Source organism: Scatophagus argus, chromosome 11 (assembly GCF_020382885.2).
Source record: "Scatophagus argus isolate fScaArg1 chromosome 11, fScaArg1.pri, whole genome shotgun sequence".
NCBI lineage: Eukaryota > Metazoa > Chordata > Actinopteri > Scatophagidae > Scatophagus > Scatophagus argus.
The window spans coordinates 18,954,330-18,972,738 of record NC_058503.1 but is presented as its reverse complement, the minus strand read 5'-3'; the positions used below and the strand labels follow the sequence as shown (position 1 = coordinate 18,972,738).

The 18,409-nt window shown below is 40.5% G+C and overlaps 1 protein-coding gene across 2 annotated transcripts in view; it reads left to right on the top strand.

The window, feature by feature from the left end:
• The window catches only part of ube2f (ubiquitin-conjugating enzyme E2F (putative)), a 30,514-nt gene extending 17,902 nt beyond the window's left edge, over positions 1-12,612 (top strand). The window contains exons 8-10 of one of the 2 annotated variants that reach the window (XM_046404200.1): positions 1,128-1,160; positions 2,182-2,244; positions 10,942-12,612. In XM_046404200.1, coding sequence (XP_046260156.1) covers positions 1,128-1,160; positions 2,182-2,244; positions 10,942-10,992 — 147 coding nt within the window. In that variant the 3' untranslated portion in view covers positions 10,993-12,612. The remainder of the gene's footprint in view (positions 1-1,127; positions 1,161-2,181; positions 2,245-10,941) is intronic. The other variant, XM_046404201.1, reaches the window with a different exon arrangement.
• Positions 12,613-18,409: the final 5,797 nt, after the last annotated feature.

Sequence of the window (18,409 nt, the reverse complement as noted above, 5' to 3'; positions counted from 1 at the left end):
CTTTTCATTAATGATGCTCCAGGTGTTTTTATTATGTCACCAAAACAGCTACAGATGATAATAAAGTAAAGAAACAACATTTTTGTCTGTGACTGGTGATTGGCATTGGCTGCTACTTACTTTTCATACCTTTATATAATGAGACAGAAATTCTAATCTATTAGCTTAAACACATGACCAATACACAGTAGTTTTTCAGGTTTTGCAGCTTTGTCTGCAAATGTGATCAATGGTGACCATTCAGTAACTATGGAAGGAAGTCATGGCTTAGAATTATCAGGCATAGACTGACTTTATCTTAACTTCAGCCATTGTCCATCTGAGTTCACCTCTAATAGAAGTGTCTGTGTTTCTAGTCGTAGATGTGCTCATTTTCATTCTTTTATGCGACCATCAGCCTGTGTTTGACAGTTGGTGGATGTTAGTTTGTGTTGAAAGGTTTGTCTGTCATTCCTTTAAAATATACCAATACAACCTCTGTTTCAAAGAAGGAGTTTACATAAGTCTTCAGATATGAAGCTCCCAATAACAGGCGGGCTCTAATAATAGCTGGTGATAGTTTGGTTTTGGCTACTTATTTAAGAATATAATGTTCAGTTTTGGGATTTGGTGAATCCAATTGGAAATCAAATTGTTCTTTGTGGTGAGTTCATTCTGGAATTCTCTACAAGATTATTTACATTTGCCTCTATTGCACAAGTAGTGTTTGCTAGTTGGTACCTGAATATTCATTATTCGCAGTTTAATTTCATTATGTAAATAAAATAAATGCATGTGTGTGAAATGAGGTGGGGATAACTGAATGGAAGCCCACAAAGCATTAAGTCAATTAGCGTACCAGCTAACAAGTCACAGCTCCAAGTGAAATAAAGCTTCCCTTTTCAGTTTGTGGGTTGTGATGCTTTCAAGTATTGTAATCTGTCAGCATGTCTCTGGTTTTCTCATGTAGTTGGAGTTAACATGAATATGCATGTAAGACATAACAAAAGGCTTCAGTAAGCTTCCCCTGTTTTCACACACAAAACATACTGGTTACCATGTCAGACACTGATCACCATTTATAAGAGGAGGGTATGACTCTATTTAATCTTGAATTATTTTTCATTTGTTTTTTTGTTTTTTTTCAGGATGTCGTCTGGGGATTGAACTCCTTGTTTACTGTAAGTTTTACTTTTTTATTTTTTATAACATACATAGGTTGTTTGAAGAAAATAAATCCACACTATTTAAGTTTTTATTTTTTTTTTAATTGATTACTTTATGTAGATTACACCAGTGACATTTGTGCAAACACGGATCAGATAAACCAGGCCCTATTTGTCTTTACAGCTGTAATAAAACCATAAGTTTTGACTTTGGAGGAATAATCTCTCTCATTATGATGAACGTTCAAGAGATGAGAGAGAAATAAAAACAAGAAAATTTGATTACACATCATGCTTGTGGAAATGCCAGCTGTTCCCTCGATGTCCTCTGGTGCGAGGTCCTGCAGTCGTGCTCCGAGTTAGACAGTAATTCATCATAAAATCTTCAAAATATCAAGTAAATTGATAAATAATGAGATTGTGGGTTATGTTTGGGAAGATTCTGACATCTTTAATCATTTAGAGGAACATGAAAATAGGCTAAAAAGGTTTTGATTCTGAGCATATGCAGACGCTTTCGGGTGCCAAAGCAAGCAGCAAGTAAGCAAATCATTTAGTTTAGTCCAAAACTTTACTAATTGCAAGCTTGCAGAAATCTGTCAACGATTGCATTTTGAAAATATACACAGTTACCCTGAAGTCAGTACTGTGTCCATGATGATAATGGTGATGGTAATTTGCACTGATGTCTGGTCATGCCCTAAATCTTTCCTCTTAATCTGGAAACTACCTCTTAGGCCATCCTCCTTTTTATCCCTCTCGTAACACTTTGCTTCTTGCCTCGTGTGTTGTGCCCAACATCTCTCAGGCAGCAGCATAATTAGGCTGTTTTGTTGCAGTTGCAGTATCCAGGGTGACACTGCACTCAGCAAATAGTGCTGAAGTGGGCAATATCTCCTTCAGATAGGAGTATCAAACCCTGAGAAGTTCTCTCTAATGAGACATTCGAGAGCTTCTGGCCATAGTTTGTCACTTGTGTTGCTTTTCTCTTTAACTCTTTTCTTCATATTCTTCTCTTTCGTTGCCTCTGCTCCAGGACCTGTTGAACTTTGATGATCCATTGAACATTGATGCAGCAGAACATCATTTGAGAGACAAGGTGAGGCTTTGCTGCTTTGAGGGAGTGCAAGACGGTCACTGACACATTCAGGCCGATTCTGACTTGATCTTAAATTCTGTTTTATCATTCAGACGTAGACTCAGTGCAAACAGTGACTTTAGTCATTGGGATGCAGTTGATTCGCCTGTGAAGCCTCCTCAGATATGATTACAGTCTCCATCATCATATTTGTACCATAGCTTATGTTGATATCTTGCATTGGAAATGTATTTGGACGAAAATGTACTGCTGTAGGACATACTGTGTTTCCTGCTGCAGTTTTCACTAGTGCCCTGTGCACACTGCTTACTTTTGTAGGTGGAATTATGTGATATGCAGTTGAGAGTGCTTTAATCTGGTAGAGTGGGCTGAAGACAAAGAGGGAACAGCACTCTTTCTGAGCAGAAATGGCTCTGACGTTGTATTCGAGAGCTGCATGCATGAAACAAGTGCATATGTTGCTATTTTTTTAATTATTTTTTAAATTAATTCTATGCCTCTGCAGTGGAGAGCAGGCTCTACAATTTGTAGGTCCAGTCAGCATCCTAAACCGGACCTCTGAATTCCCACAAAACTTACTAGTTATTCTCTTGTTGGTAATGTATGCATCACGTGTATGTGCACACATCTCAATGCCTTCTTGTAAGTTTGTGCGTCAAATTAAGTCTATTTGCATCACATCTTTCATATAACAGGTGAAAACAGTGTTCTTCAAAATAAAAGCTTAAAAAATAAGCAAAGATCATACATGATGACCTTACCATCCAGCCTTTCATGCTTACATAATGACATACAATAAGCTGGCTTGGATGCTGCTGAATGCCAGCATTCCTCTTAGCAAAAGATGTTTGCAAACGATAGACACGCTGTCTAATTGATCTGAAAGTATTCCCTCTCTCTACCCATATGCCCTCTCCTGTTCATTTCTATCTTGCGTATCAACTGTCTTTCATTCAGTCTGTTATGAGTACATCAGGCCATGTCAAAGCATGTGGAGAAACTGTTGTGCTTGCTCTAATTGCTTTCCTGAATTACTAACAGAACCAATATAACTCTGCAGGGAGCTTGCTGACTAGGGAAACAGTTGTTAGTTCGGCCTGAGTTGAGGCGAGATGAAAGCATTTCAAAGTACAATATTTGACCATTGGCACTTTTACACATAACCTTTCCCATGATGCATTTCGGTGTACCCACCAGTGCATGATAATGTTTACCATGTGACCCATATTTGCTGCGGAAAAGTGCATCCCTGTGTGTGTTTTTGTAAAAGGGAAATGGAAATGTGCATGAAATGATTGCTAGTTTGTGGCTCAGGTTACGATTGTTCGGAGGAGTCAATAGCCTCAAGTGTTGGAGGAGAATGTCAGTTGGGAGCCTTTCATGAAGTAAATGCAGCAAAGTCTTCCTTTCAGGTTTAACAGCATGCTAAATAACTGCAAGTAATTTTGCTTTGAGGCTTTGAGCATGCGCGCACACACACACACACACACACACACACACGGTACTTTCATGTGTTCAGCAGTGCAGTAATTGAGTTTGTACCATTCTCTAAACTACATTTCCTTTACCTTTAACTGAAGACATGATTAAATTTATGCCAAAAGTGATTATTATGAGGATGCAATTGTACAAATTTGGAAAATTCTCTAAAGCACCCTGAAAGTGGTTCTTAACAGTATCTGTCCTCAGAACTGCTGTGAGGACGAGAACCCTCTTTTTCTTTTTTAGTAAAGGTCCCATTAAATAATATCATTAATCCTAAATGTGATGTAATTACCTGTTCAAACAGGAATGTTTTACTGGAGATGGAACATTAGACATAGAAGGTTTCAGTTACGAGGAGACGGGCACTTTGATTTAGTAGGATGGGCAGAAAAGAAGTGTTGTTCCAAAGTTTGAGTGACTGTGTTGTTCGGAGTGTACTGGTTATGTCTTGGTTATACCCAGTCTTTCCTGAAGCTGATCTCCAGCAGTTGAAGTACCCATTGAATTCCTTTTAGCATCCAAAGGCAGCAGGGCCGGTACTTAACTTATGTTCCATATACAGCTGCTAATTGACAGAAAGCAGCATCCTCATAAAACTATAATGTAGTCTAGTAAGTGTATTTATCATCCCCAGAAATACAGAGCCTGAATACCTAATGGGAGATCTAATCAGTTCTGCTTTAATTTTAGTTTACACAATTCAGTAATCTCTTAAATTAAAGGAGGACATGTTGAATGAAGTGTTGGTGCTGCTTCACTGTGCTGTTGTGCTTCTCTGGAGTCACAGCAACTGAAGTCAACCAACCATGACCCCCTCCCACAGCCTGCTGTCATCAGCTTTAACAGGGAGTGGGTGGAGCTGTGGGAGCGTGTGTGTGTGTGTGTGTGTGTGTGTGTGTATCAGCACACACTGATGTGGATATTTGTGTTTGTGTGTGTTGAGGGTTTTGAAGTGGAACTCCTGTGGCTCTGAATACATTTGCTGTTTAAAGTGGCTGACAGGAAGCATCCTCATGGGCAATTTAGAATGTGTGTGTTTGCATATGTGTGTGTGTGTCTAACCAGTTTGAAAGAGTCTGCATTTCCAGCATTAGCTGTGTTTACATGCATGTGAATATTTGTGTGACACTAAATTCTGAAATGCTAAAAAAAAAAACAAATTCCACATACTGTTGTTGGTAACCCTGATAATCCTGTTCCAAGGCACTGTTGACATAGCAGGCTGTCAGGCTGGAGACAGAGCACACCCTCTGACTGGTGTCCTGGGATTGTTCCAATGCACCATCTTTGTCTGTGTGACTCTCTCTCTGCTTTTTAGTTTGAAGCTTTGTGAAGACTTCTGACAATTTCTGAGCTTTGAAATGCTCACACTCTGTGACAGTTTGAAAGTCTCTGAGGAACTCTTTTTAACTCTTAAAAACTAATTAAGCTCAACCATGACATAAAAATGCCAGGTGAAAAATACTCATATTGATTGATTTTGACAAATTATGTTTTGATAACACGCCTCAGCAGACCAGGAACGGATGTGGGTTGTAAGAATGATAACATTTACTGTGTCCCAATTCCACAAGCATCTCCTGAATGACTGTAAAATATTAACATAATCAGTGAAGGTCGGTTAGAAGGCATCAGAGGCATGTTGTAAAACAAAACTGCTTTGGACAGGCATTTTGCTTTCAGGTTGTGATTTTTTTTTTTATTACAACCCTGATTGTGAAAAAGTTGGGGTAAAGCCTAAATTAAACATAGAATGTTCATTTATTTTTTGGAATTGGAGGTGTACAATAAGTGAAGAAATCCTTTCCCCTGTGCAGAGAAAATACTAAAACAAATAAATAAATAAATAGTGGTAACATGTTGCATCAGTCATGTACAGTGTCATGACAAGGAAAAGAAGAAATAATCCTGCTAAAATTTTCTAAAAATCCCCAAATAAATCACATCATGTACAGTATCTTAAATAGACTCTGCATTATGGTGTGGGATAGTTTTTATTTTATAGACAGCACAGACTGTGTGGTGTGGCCCATGCATGACTCTTACTCATTAACACACCACCCAGCAAGAACAAATGTGCCATTATTTAAATGTCAGAAGTCTATAAAATGGAAAAAAGTTCAACAGCAAAAGGTTCCAGAAGTCATTGCATTTCAGTGAAATAAAATAAAATAACCTGCCAGCGTGTCTGCGACGTATTGCCGCAGTTTTTTGTGTGATACTGTAATGGGATATCGACTACTGCTAAAGCAGACAGAGTGACAGAGTCCGTCCTGCGAGGGTTTGTGACGGGTTAAGCTCCCTCATGCATCCCGTCACCCTCCTCCAAAATTCTCCGCATCTACATTGATTGTTACTCATCAATATCAGAGACTTCCTGTCTGTCGCTCATATGCTCTTTTTGCCTCCTCACGTATCTCAAGTGACTTAAATCAATAGTTCATCATGTAAAGCACACACACACACACACACACCATTTACTGCATCCTCATCTGTCTCCTGTCCCTCTCCTGAGCACTGATCACTGTGGCCCAGTCGTCCTGTTAGTGTCAAAATGAGATAGTCACATGGAATCCTCGTTATCAATAGTTTTATTGGGGTGGGGGATGTTTCACTTTTAACAGTTTGTCACCAAATAATTTGGACTTGCTGTTATAGTCACAGTGAATTTTTTTTATGTTACTTGGTCATGTTTGATCAGATGATTTTGTAAGACATAATGAAACATGAAACGCCACGTCTGCACCTTGGCCTTATTATGGTGCGTACCCGTCCTGTTGTGGCAGTGAATGAGGCAGCGTCAGGCCAACAGCAGTGTATACAGGACAGCCTGGCAGGTGATGTTAAGTGGTCCTAACTTTAATTATTTAAACACAGTGTTTGAATGTTGTCCTAATGGGCTCACCAGTTCTTAATAAGATTGAGGACAATTCAAAGAAACTGATTTCCTGGAAAGAGTGGGGCCATGGTATTGTCTATGCAAATTGGGACAGAGCGCCATACAGATTTAGGAGGAAGGTGAGGCAAATCTTAACTCCATGTCACAGCATCCTCCCCCCATTCGGTCTTCAGCCCACCGCCCCATACTTAAGTCTAACGCAGATCTTTCTTCAGGACTCAGGAGAAGGGGATGTAAACCAGCAGCATAAAGTGTAAATATTTTGAATGAAAGAGGTACAAAACATTGCCAACAATCAAGTGTAGTTTACATCATAAGTTCCTAAGTGTTTCTTCCTGACATTCTCTAGAATTGTGCCCTGTATCCTGCTCTGCGCTCTCTTTAGCTTCGTTAGTAATGGATGCCATGAAAGTTCACTTACTTATACTCCACGCCATCTTGGGGTGGAATCACTTTTCTGGACACCCAACGCCCAACCGTGATGGGACTTAGACACTTTCACTAAACTTGCAGAAAACTTTCAAAAAAGTGTGAAAAGACCCGTGACTGTTGAACCTTCTCATGTCCTCCACACCTCTGCAGCCCTTGTCATCTCTCTCCTCTCGATTCCAGTTCTTCCATTCCCTGTTCACACCTCTCCTCTTCATTCTTCCCTTTGCGGTCTGTTTAACTTATAAATCCCGAGGCGTTCTGTTTCTTAGTTTCAGCTTATAAATGCTTTTAGAGTAACCATCTGTACCCACAGGATTTCGTTTACATCTGCTTTCCAACTGGTGGTGGTACATATTTTGAGCACCTGTGCAGATTGCTGCAAGACAGGGGAATTAATTGCCTTCCACGGGTGAAATAGAGCCCAAAAAAAAAAAAGAAATCTATAGCCTAACAACATTTTTTAATTGACTGCAGAGTTTGTGCCAAAGTAATTTGCAGTCTCAGCCAGTTTTGTGCTGTAAGAGAAAAAAAAGGGGGACAAAGTAAATTTATCTTGTAAATGTGTGTGAGACAGCATGAATGGGGTTGTTACACTCTTCTTTCAAATTTATGTGTCATAGCTTAATTAGGTAGCACTTTTTCAAACACGTATTGTTTTTTCTTTCACCCACCAAGAAATCTGTTCAGATCTGTGTTGGGCATCTTAATTGGAGTTTGTTTCTTCTCTGTGTCCTCTGTTTCATTGTCCATGTGAGGTAGTTAAATTGGGGCAAACTTAAATTTCACTTATTTAAGACATCCCCCGCTGTGTCTGTTTAACTTGCACCCAGCAAACCTTCTTCTCCCTTGTTTTCCCTTGTGGGTTTTCCCCATAAGCATTTACAGAAACTTGTGTGAGACATCTGGGTAAACAGAAGATGCCCTAAAGACAGACAGGTGGATGAGACAGACAGACCCCATGTCCTGTATTTACAAGTGGTGTCCATTTTACACATCGCAAAAACAATATGGGCAGTATGTGTTATTGCACTGACGGTGGACCATGTTTCTGTGTAATTATTTCTTCTTATTAATGGGATGTGTGACAAAAGTGATTACTGCCAATAGGCACGAAAGCAGTTTCTGGAATACAGTATCCCCTGATACTGATACTACATCAGTACGATGTCCTGTCTTCCTACCTCTGGTTCTGTCTGTCACTTCACAGAGTGAAATAACTCAGTAATCTTCAGTAAATTAATTGCCATAAAACTTTGCACAGACACTCATGGTGTCCAGAAGCTGAATCTCAGTGACTTTACTGCACTTCAGACTGAGCTTGTAGTGGTAAAATATTTGTCTGATTTAAAGTTGCATTTTTTTTTTGAAGAATTTCATTTGTAAAGCCATTGCCATTTTGCTCATAGTGCCACTGCCCCTAAATAAACCAAAATAGCATTTGTGCTAGGAGGTTCCCACACAGGCTGTGCGCTGAAAACCCACTGCTTTGCACTGGTCATTGCACTTGTGGCATTAAAACAGGTCCTAGAGAGAGAGAGATTCCTCAGCAGTAATAAGGCCAATCCATCATCCCTCTGGGGACAGATACTCAAATTGCTGTCATCACTGCTGAAGTTTATGCCGCTGGCAGCTTTTCAGCATTCGGCGTGCTTCTTTTTCCCCGGACTCTCCATCTCTCTTTCTCTTCCCCCTGACTCGTGTTTTCTCTCACGTTCTCTGTCTCTCGCTCACACACAGAAGCCCCATAAAGGCGAGACTGTGCCGATGTCCATGTGGGACACTTGTATATGACATTTCGTGCTGGACAGCACGACTCAGTGGCCGACATGACTTTTAATAGCTCAAACCACTGCACTGATAGATGGCTGACCTGCATAACAATCGGTGGTGAGCTGAGGAAGAAGTATGACATCCCTCTTACATACACTATTAATCTATCCACAAATAAGCTGGTTAAATCTTCTAGCATATTTCTAGAGAAGTAAATGTCAACCTGAAGCATGTGTGGGAAGCAATTAAAGACACATGAATGAAGGAAGCCAGCCCAAGTGCCTGTTGTCTGGAGAGACTTTTTGGATTTTTATGGGAAAAAAAATATTAAGCCCAAATACAAGCATATAAAAAAACTTTCTTGTTTCTCATGTCCTATGTTAATAGCCACATTCACAAACAATCATAGCTAGTACAGTTCTTTGTATAACTATGTATGCTTTGGTTCTGCTGAAGCAGATTATCAATACCTGTGAAGACTGCATCATTTACTAATTCCAGTAAAGATTGTCCCCCTAACTGTGAGAGTGTGAGGCCAATTGCAACAGTTTTTATGATTTACAGTGTGTCTAGCTGCAGCGCACTTCTGCAAAGCTATGCACTTTCTGGTACAGACAGAATAAAGGAAATCCTTTCAGAGAGGAAAGCTGCTGCGGCTCACGTTAATAGGAGTTGGAAGTATTGTGTGTGCTGTATTCTGCCTGGTGTGTTGAACAAGAGGTTGACTAAAATGTAAAAAGGACACAAGCAACGAAAGTGTCTCGAAAACAGCCCAAGTGGTTGAAAATAAAGACATGGAGGGTTTGAATTGATGGACAGAGCCAAGGAAATCAAAGAGGGCTGTCAGGAGGACTGAGGGTGCAGGTTACGCAGAGCTCCATATAACCAAGACGGTTGGGTCAAGGAGGCAACAGAGGGGATGTTACAGGATGGAGAGGTGGAGGGGGAAGGAGGGATGGATGGACAGTGGCTGGGGATGGAAAGAAGTCGAGCATGACCGGGAGGGGCATGATGAAGAGGACAGTATAACATGGAAAGGGGAGGAGAGGACACGCATGACCAGAAGGGCTTTGATCAAGGAAAGTCAACTTGAATAACAGCTTTCATAAATGATAAGTATTGTGGTCGTATTCTTTTACAGTAACGAACCTACAAATTTTATTACTAATGTGAAAGAACAAACCATGACACATGCAAAAGCGTACATGTATTTGAAACAGAAATTTAAAGCAGCTACAAAGAGCACGAGTCTTTATGATTCTGTCTCGAGACATCCTCAAACAGTCTGAAACAAATAATGGTTAAATAACATAACTTATTAATTATGCTTAAACTAGCTGAGATCAAGTCAAATGCTATTCAAACTTTGAACTATTTAATGCTTCCTGTCCAGTTCAGATAATAAGCAGATACAATTAGAGACACACTGAACCAGTCCGCTGGATCAGTACCAGCCCTGATACTGACCTTTGACCGGCTCAGTTTCATTAGTTTTGTCTAGCTGTGTCGGTGCATAATACTGCCTGATGTACCGTAATATGGGAGTTATCAGATATGATCAGGTTTTTATCAGGCTTAAATACTGTCTGTATTGGTATTTAAATCAGCAATAGGAAAGAGTAAGTGCATCCCTACATACAGTTACTGCTATCAGTGCACCCTGATTGGCCAGCCAGCAGACAGATTACATCCACTAAACAGTGGCAGTGGGGAGCACCTTTCTTTTCACACTTGTGGCCCAAGTGTGTGTGTCACAAGTCCAGAAATGAAATGTACTGTACTGTAAATCTGTTTGATGTGGTTTGTGTTGTATTTTTTACACAACTGATTCCTCAAAAGTTAAACAGAATGCGTAACTTAAACAACGTCATAATTTGCTCATCCTTTTTGACATGTTCTCAATTTGTTTGCAGATGATTCCATTCTGTTTAGATTTTACACAGCATCCCAACTTTCTTTGGAAAGTTTGAGATTTGTGATTGTACATGGTGGATCATATTTCTTTCCGATTCTTTTCTCTTTCAACTGTTTGCCCCCTACAAATATTCAATATCTGGCTTTTCCATCTAACTCTCATACTCTCTCTTTACCTTTTCCTGTCTCCATTCCAGGAGGATTTTCGGAATAAGGTTCAAGATTACATCAAGCACTACGCCAGATGATAGAAGCATCAGCTACCCACATCAGCCTGCACCAACCAACCAAACTGCGCTACCTTGCCTCTGCTTATCTTGGCCAATTCCCAACACCTTCCCGCCACCCCACCCCCACCCCAACCCCACAAAGTGTGTGAATCAACAGCTGACTCTGTGACTCTTCCCTCCTCCTGACACCGCAGCCCCACTCATGCCCTGCTCTTCACCTGATCGCAATAAACTTCAGGTTGCAGGAAGGAAATAAAAAAAGAAAAAAGAAAGAAATCATGTGTTTAAGGAAGGGCTTGCATACAAAAGAGAATATGCTTTATTTATCCTAATCGATTGAGTGTTGCAATGACCACAATGTCTGTCCATTGTGGTATCATCACTGAGTGACGCTGCCTCGCTGAGCCTGCTGGAAACGAGCAATGGCAACGACATGGCGTGGGATTAGTTGTGATGATTTGCTGACACACACACACACACACACACACACACACACAGATCAAAGGAAGCCACACTGAGCTGTTTTGAAATTTAACCAATCAAGAGAAAGAATATCTGTTCCTGTCAGTTCCCTGTTCCAGTGCCTGCAGCGTTTCTGTCACTAAAGAGAAAATGCATGTGAGTTCACAGACGTAAACACCCACAGCACATACACACACAGTCCCACTAGACAGCATGTGAATGACCACATTGTCCCATTCTGTTGTCATTCTTCTTGCATGTACACACACACACACATACACACACACACACACACAGACCTCCTGAGTGTTTTCAGCTCCAGTGGGGTAAAGTACAACTACTAAAACCACAGCCAAATGTTTTGTTCTGTCATCAGCTTCACCTCGTCTCTGTGCCGTGTCCTTCCTGTCCTCACTGTCCTTTTTTTGTCCTCCCTCCATCTGTCTCTGTCTCACACAACAAGCGTCTTTTCCCAGTCGAGGATGAAGAGTGTTCACACTTACAGTGCAATCAGAAAGTTCTACGACAGTGACACAGTTCTGGTGTGTTCGCTCTGTAATTCTGCACGATTGTTTTAAAATGAAGCAAATGACTGTGAGTTTAAAGGAATGATTTGCGTTTTACATCCAGAAGGAACAAAACTGTGTCAGAACTGTAGCAGAGACAGACAGAGACAGAATTATCACCCTGAAACTACAGCTCCCCTTGGCCTTGAGGTGCCTTCGCTTTCACCAGTCTCAGTGAAAAAGTTCTAAAAAGTTTTGTGGTTGGACACTAGCTGGTGCATGTAGCAGAGCATTTAGCAAATGTTTTCCTCAGGAGTTAGAAGAGACCAAAAACAGGCAAAAGGGTGAAAATTGGACTTTGATTTAGCAGATGGACAGAAACACGACTCCACATGAATGATAATGTTGCTCTGCAAATGACTGCTGTGTAAATAAGCAACAGTTTGTTAGAAAAACAAAACAAAATAAACACAAAAAATGCCATGATAACATATCTCACTGTTTGAATCACAGCTTCTGCTGCCCAACAAAAAAATCCTTGAGGCCTGTATGACAGGATCATTCTTTCTAAAATTTAGGAATTAGGTACAAAAGGACCTCTGAGTCTCACAGTCCTTGTTTCATTTCTCTGTCACTGTGCTGCAGTCTGGAATAAAATACTTTAAAATTTTGCTGTCCCAAGACTTTATGACTGCATTGTACACGCCCTCCCACTCCGGATGCTGTGGGAGATTTCTCGAGTTGACATGCGGAGTGTGTCTTTCTAGAAGGACGGCAGTCCATTCTCTCTTTCTCTTTGTCTTGTATGTTTAAGTCAGCAACAGAGGGTCATAATGGCACTAAGACAGCAAGCTAACCAGCTGTTGAGATAACATGCGAGCATCAGAACTTAGTAGCTAGCTAGCTAATTGATTATGTGTCCATACAATGTGGAAGACTTACTTACAGTAACTCACTCCCTGGCAGGTTAGCTTGCTGGTGAACCTGTTAGCTGCTGCTGCATTGACTAGAGAAGATGATGAGGTGCCCTGCACTGTGGGACACCTCAGATGATTTTGAGTTAACCAGATAACCTCAAACTGTCTTTATGATCCTCTGTTTCTCTTGTGGATTTTGGCCATAAAATATATGTTCATGTTGTGAGTGTGTGTGAAGAGAAAGAGAGAGAGAGAGGGACAGTGAAGACGTGGTTTGTGTGTATTGCTCAGCCCTGGCTAAGCGTTGTGCCTCTACTTTGAGTTGTGTATCTGAACGTTAAGAGTTCTCACTCCATTCAGCTTTGTGTTCACACATCTGCATGAGGCAAAGTCTGTGTGATCTGCCAGTGGCGCATTTTATGAAAGATGTCAGAAATATAATTGTTGAAGATCGAAATTTTATGTTGGAGTGTGTGTACATGTGGATTTGAAGAAAATCTGTGCTTGTCGAGTGTGTGTGGGGGTGAGTGAGCAGTTACAGTATGACATGTGCTGAAATGATGTGACTTGTTAGCATGCTCTGGTTTCCTTTTTTCTTTTTGTTATGCTGGCCCAGGGTTCAATCGCTCAAATTATTATTGTTTTCCTAGTGAAAGAAAAGAGAATAATGGACGACATGGGCTGCCAAAATGAAGGGCCTGAGAGTATGACAAATACCAGGTCCACAGAAAGCAAATGTGAATGTGGGCATACCATGGTAGTTTTCAGTATGGTTCTGGTCCACTCAGACCTTGAGGGCTAACGTAACTGCCTATTAATATAAAGCCATCCTGTGTAATCGCCATGACAGATAGTTGTCACGGTAGCTGATGCCTCCAGGATACGGTAGTCCAGTACTCTGTACTTTATCTCAGCCTTACTGATATGCCGACTTTAGCTTCTTGTTGGACACCTCATTGTACGTCCTTTAATTCGGCAGTTAGCAATGATATGATTTATTTTGTTTCCCAGGATGTTATTGGGAATGTCTCTGCCTGGGCTAACTCCATCTTTGGGCCAGGAGAGGAAGATTAACAGCCTGTTCTTCTTCAAATGCTCAACCCCTTCTTTCTCAGATTGTATATCCATTTTTTAAGATATATTAAAGAGAATATAAATGAAATCAGTGTGTCTTGTTTGTTCTGTGGGTTTTTCATTAACTTTTAACAGTTGACAGCATTGCAAGATGGAAGCTGTAAGGAAAGTTTAACACTGCAGATATTTTCATCACCGATAAATGTGCCTTTTTTTTTTTTTTTTATTGCGGTCAAACCAAAATGAGGTCCTGCAGGATTACGGAGGATGAAGGACATCGGTGCACGTGGACAGAATAGATTAATTTATTGAGTGTGAGACCACCTGAGATTCTCGCTAATCAGCATTCTGTCTGTGTTTTATCTCTCAGGGGAGACAACAGTGTAGGAGGATGTTAATGTTAAATGTGATGTAAATTTAATTCCAGATCTCCTTGAGAGCTTTAATCCACATCTTGTGGACTTCAGCAGTCAGTGGAGCTGCTCAGTTTTCACGCAACCACAACCTGATGACAGCTGAACCGTCTCCATGACCTCTGAGCAAAATCTCTCTGCTGATCTGTAAAATTTACAGATATTTTATATTTACTTGTTGCTCGGTCGCTCTTTGTGGCTGCACAGTAACAGTGTGTTCCTCTGCTCTTCACTGACTTGGACGTGAGGTGCTTTTTTTTGAGGTGACAGGAGTGGGGTACATGTGTGTGCTCACACACACACACACACACACACAATGATTCACTCCATCTGACAAGTGTCAGCTGTTTCCACATTTGACTTAGTTGAGGAAGACACACACACACACACACACAAATAATGGATCTGCCAGTCACCCACACAGCCCATCATTACACCTGGTTTTGGAGGAAACACAGTCGTACTGTACACTCACCCTCTGGCTATACTGACTTACGAATGTCCTGTGTGTGTGTGCGATGACAGCTGGTGGCCAGTGACAGGTAACGAGACAGTTGAAAGCCCTAAATCATATTTCTTTGTCACAACACACTGCTTACCCAGCCAAAATACATTCTGTATCAAGTCCTCTTCAACAAGCGTAGATTAATTTAAAGTGTGTATTTCCACTTGCATTAACAGCCTCAGGGAGGAGGTGAGGAAATAATGAGGAGCAGCAGAAATTGTGCAGAGCTCCCTGCAGACTTCCTGTTGACATCACACCTGCCAGCCACATTAAGGAAGAGATTAATGGGTTTAAATGATGGGTCATTTGTCAAGTAAATTGGCTGCAGCCAACACTGCTGTAACCTGGAGCTGGCTTTGATCGCAGGATAATGTCATGAATCTAAATATGTGCTGTCTCAGTTTCTGTTCGCCGGTGAATTAAGCCGACAGCGGCAGTGAAAATGAAAAGGTGTTTTCCTTGGAACTAGAGTCTCGAAGAGAGACATCGTTTTCTTAAATACAGCCTACAAGTACGGGTGTAATTTTTGAAAAGTATATAAAAATTAAAATGTCTTTTAAACTATTCATCTTAAGTGGCAGTGGGGGAGAGAGTTACACAAGCTGATTTAATTGAATAAAACAGCCCTGATTTTCTCCACATTGATGGGTGCTGTTGCCAGGCGTCTCACTCTGATTGACAGCCCTGAAACTCATATATCTGAATGGATCTACTCCTTTTTTTATCTTATGACTCATCTCCTGAGTCATTTCCTCACATAATCTCATGGGGATATCAAACGGAAGCAGTTAATGTTGGAAATGTCTGTCCATGATATCTTTGTTACAGTTCATTAAGGCTACACAGGGTTTAGGATTTCAACTGGGATCACTGAAAGGTGACGTACGTGAACGTCAAAGTACAAAGACAAATACTTTTTTGGGTGGATGCACTTCTGTCTGCTTGCAAGAACTAATCACTTTTACAATTCTCACAAGCAATCATTTAATTCCAGCAGCTACGTAAAATTTACTTTATTTGAAAATGACAGCAGTTTACATTTATAATTTCCACTACGTGTTCAGTAGTGAATCACCACCATGAAACTTTCAGAACATAAAAACCTTTGGCAGGTTCATACTTACAGACTCTAATCTCCCGTCACTGGATTATTATTATTATTATTATCTGCTGGAAGCTAATCGAGGCTAACGTGATGTTGGCCCACTAAAATGATCCTGTTTATTCTCATCCAACTAACTTGTTTCTTTGTATGTGCTGTAGTTAGAGGATTAATTTGTCAGTCTAAAATGAAACTACTTGGAATAGTCATCATTGTAATCCAGGTTTCCATCCAAATGCAGTGCAAATTTTATTTTCAAGAAAATTGTTTTTAAAAATAGCAAATTAATACAAGTTTTTAATCTAATAAACTCATGAGAGTAAGAAGAAGAGAGTAGAAATAATAATCAACACTGTACAATTTTCTTTAAGGGTTCATTTTAAAGCTAAATATATTCTCTTTATGATATTAAATCCATTTTATAGTAATGAAGCATATTGAAGTCGCCTTAAAACCAGAAAATAAACTGTGAAAAAAAACAGGAAATCAGGGATTATTAATACTGTCAGTTGGCCCTAAAGCTAAGTAAGAGATGGACCAGATGTCAAAGGTTCATCTTTGTTCCTTAATTCACTCACTGTGTGTGTGTGTGTGTGTGTGTGTGTGTGTGTGTGTGTGTGTGTGTGTGTGTGTGTGTGTGTGTGTGTGTGTGTGTGTGTGTGTGTTTGTTGTGCTGAGCTGGTGGGCGTTTTGGTGCCAGCTGCTTATTTCTCTCCTGCTTCTCTGTCTTTCGTCTCCCATCGCTCAGCTGTATTCAGACTTCATCTCATCTGCCATGCTGGCTGGCTGACTCTGGCTTTCTCCTAGCTGTGCTTCATTTCTGCAGCTTTTTTACCACTGGCTCTGACCAAAATATCACTGCGGAGCTACAATCCATCCAACGCGCACCCAAGGTAGAAGATTTAAAGGGAAAAACGGGCCCAGGTCAGAAATTGCAAGGGTTATGCCTCAGTTCCCCTCACTGGCTTGATATGTTGAAGCGTCTGACAGCAGTTTCAGAATGTGTTTGGGATTGAGGTCCTGCAGGTTAATTGTGGGGAGAACTTAGCTGGATATTGCTTGGAAAATTAAAGTACATCGTGATATCAATACCAACTAACCAATCTTTCTTTTCTTTTTTCTTTTCTTGGATGTTTGCCACTTTTTCTTAGATATTCACCCTTTCTGTGTTCATTCCTCTCCGTCCTGAGCCACTTTGAGACATTCCTGTCACATCTAGCTGTTACAGTGATGTCTTTCTGTCATGTGGACAAAGGAAATCATTATGTAAATACTCCTGATGGCTTCTTTTTGGATGCTTAGAGAAGAGTGGTAGTAGAACTGCTGGATAACACTGGAGAGCTGATTATACTACTGTGTGCATCATACAGAATTATGCATATCTGCCACATTATGCACACCCACAGCATTATGCACCACATGGGGGCATTATGTGCATTGACTTAGTTTAACTTGGAATGAATCAGAAGAGTTGCTTCCCTGAACAGTGCAACACTTTGTTGGTTTTTTTTAATGTATTGAATGGCAAACCAGAACACAGCAGCCTGGGTCTCTGAGGTGTCCACATAATCCATACCATTATAAGGTATCTGAGAAGCTGTTATGTGTATCACAAGACTTCACACGTACAAAATAAGACAAAATTACCTCTCGGTATTTTTTCATGGCAAGCATTTCACGCCCGGGAATCTGAAGGTGAGTAAGGTAAAGGCGTAAATATATAGCTGTCAGATCATAAAGATTTCTGTATTTATGGATGAATTTGTCCACAGTTAACCATCATGTAGTATTATGAACACATATTTACAACCAGCACATACAGTGTTTAGTGAACTCTGCAGCACATCAATGACTCAGTCTGTGTCACAAGCCTTTTCATCCGACGCTGGCTTCATCTGTCTGTTAAAGTAATATTATGCCATTCAGACAAAGGAGACCATTATGTAAATGGTCTTTATGACTTCATTCAGACGTGTCAGGATCTGAAGGAGTGGTAGCACCACCGGGTAACAGTGGAGAGCTGAATAATAATAAATAATGTCTGACGTGATCACAGAGGGAGGGGGTGCTGGTCTGGTTACTGTTGTTGTATGCAGAAGTTTGACTCAAGATTGCCATCGGGACCTTTATGTAACAGTGACTTGGGAACTTTATCAGACACAAAACCATGTAAAAGTGTCATCCCATTTGTAAAAAGATGCATGTCAAAAAATGCACAATAGTATCATAGTGTTTAAGAGCTTCCACTGTTAATCAGCTGCAAGCAGATGACCTGTTCCCCAAAGAGTAACCCGAGGGCAGTCGTTCTTCCCTAAACATTTGTTTACATCGAGATTTGTGCATGTTCTGTGCCTTTGAAGTGTGTAAAAGAAAGAATTGACTTCATTATAGTTCCTGTAAATCACATCAGAAGGCATCAACAGCCCTGTGCAAGTTTGAAAATGTGAACAACAGTA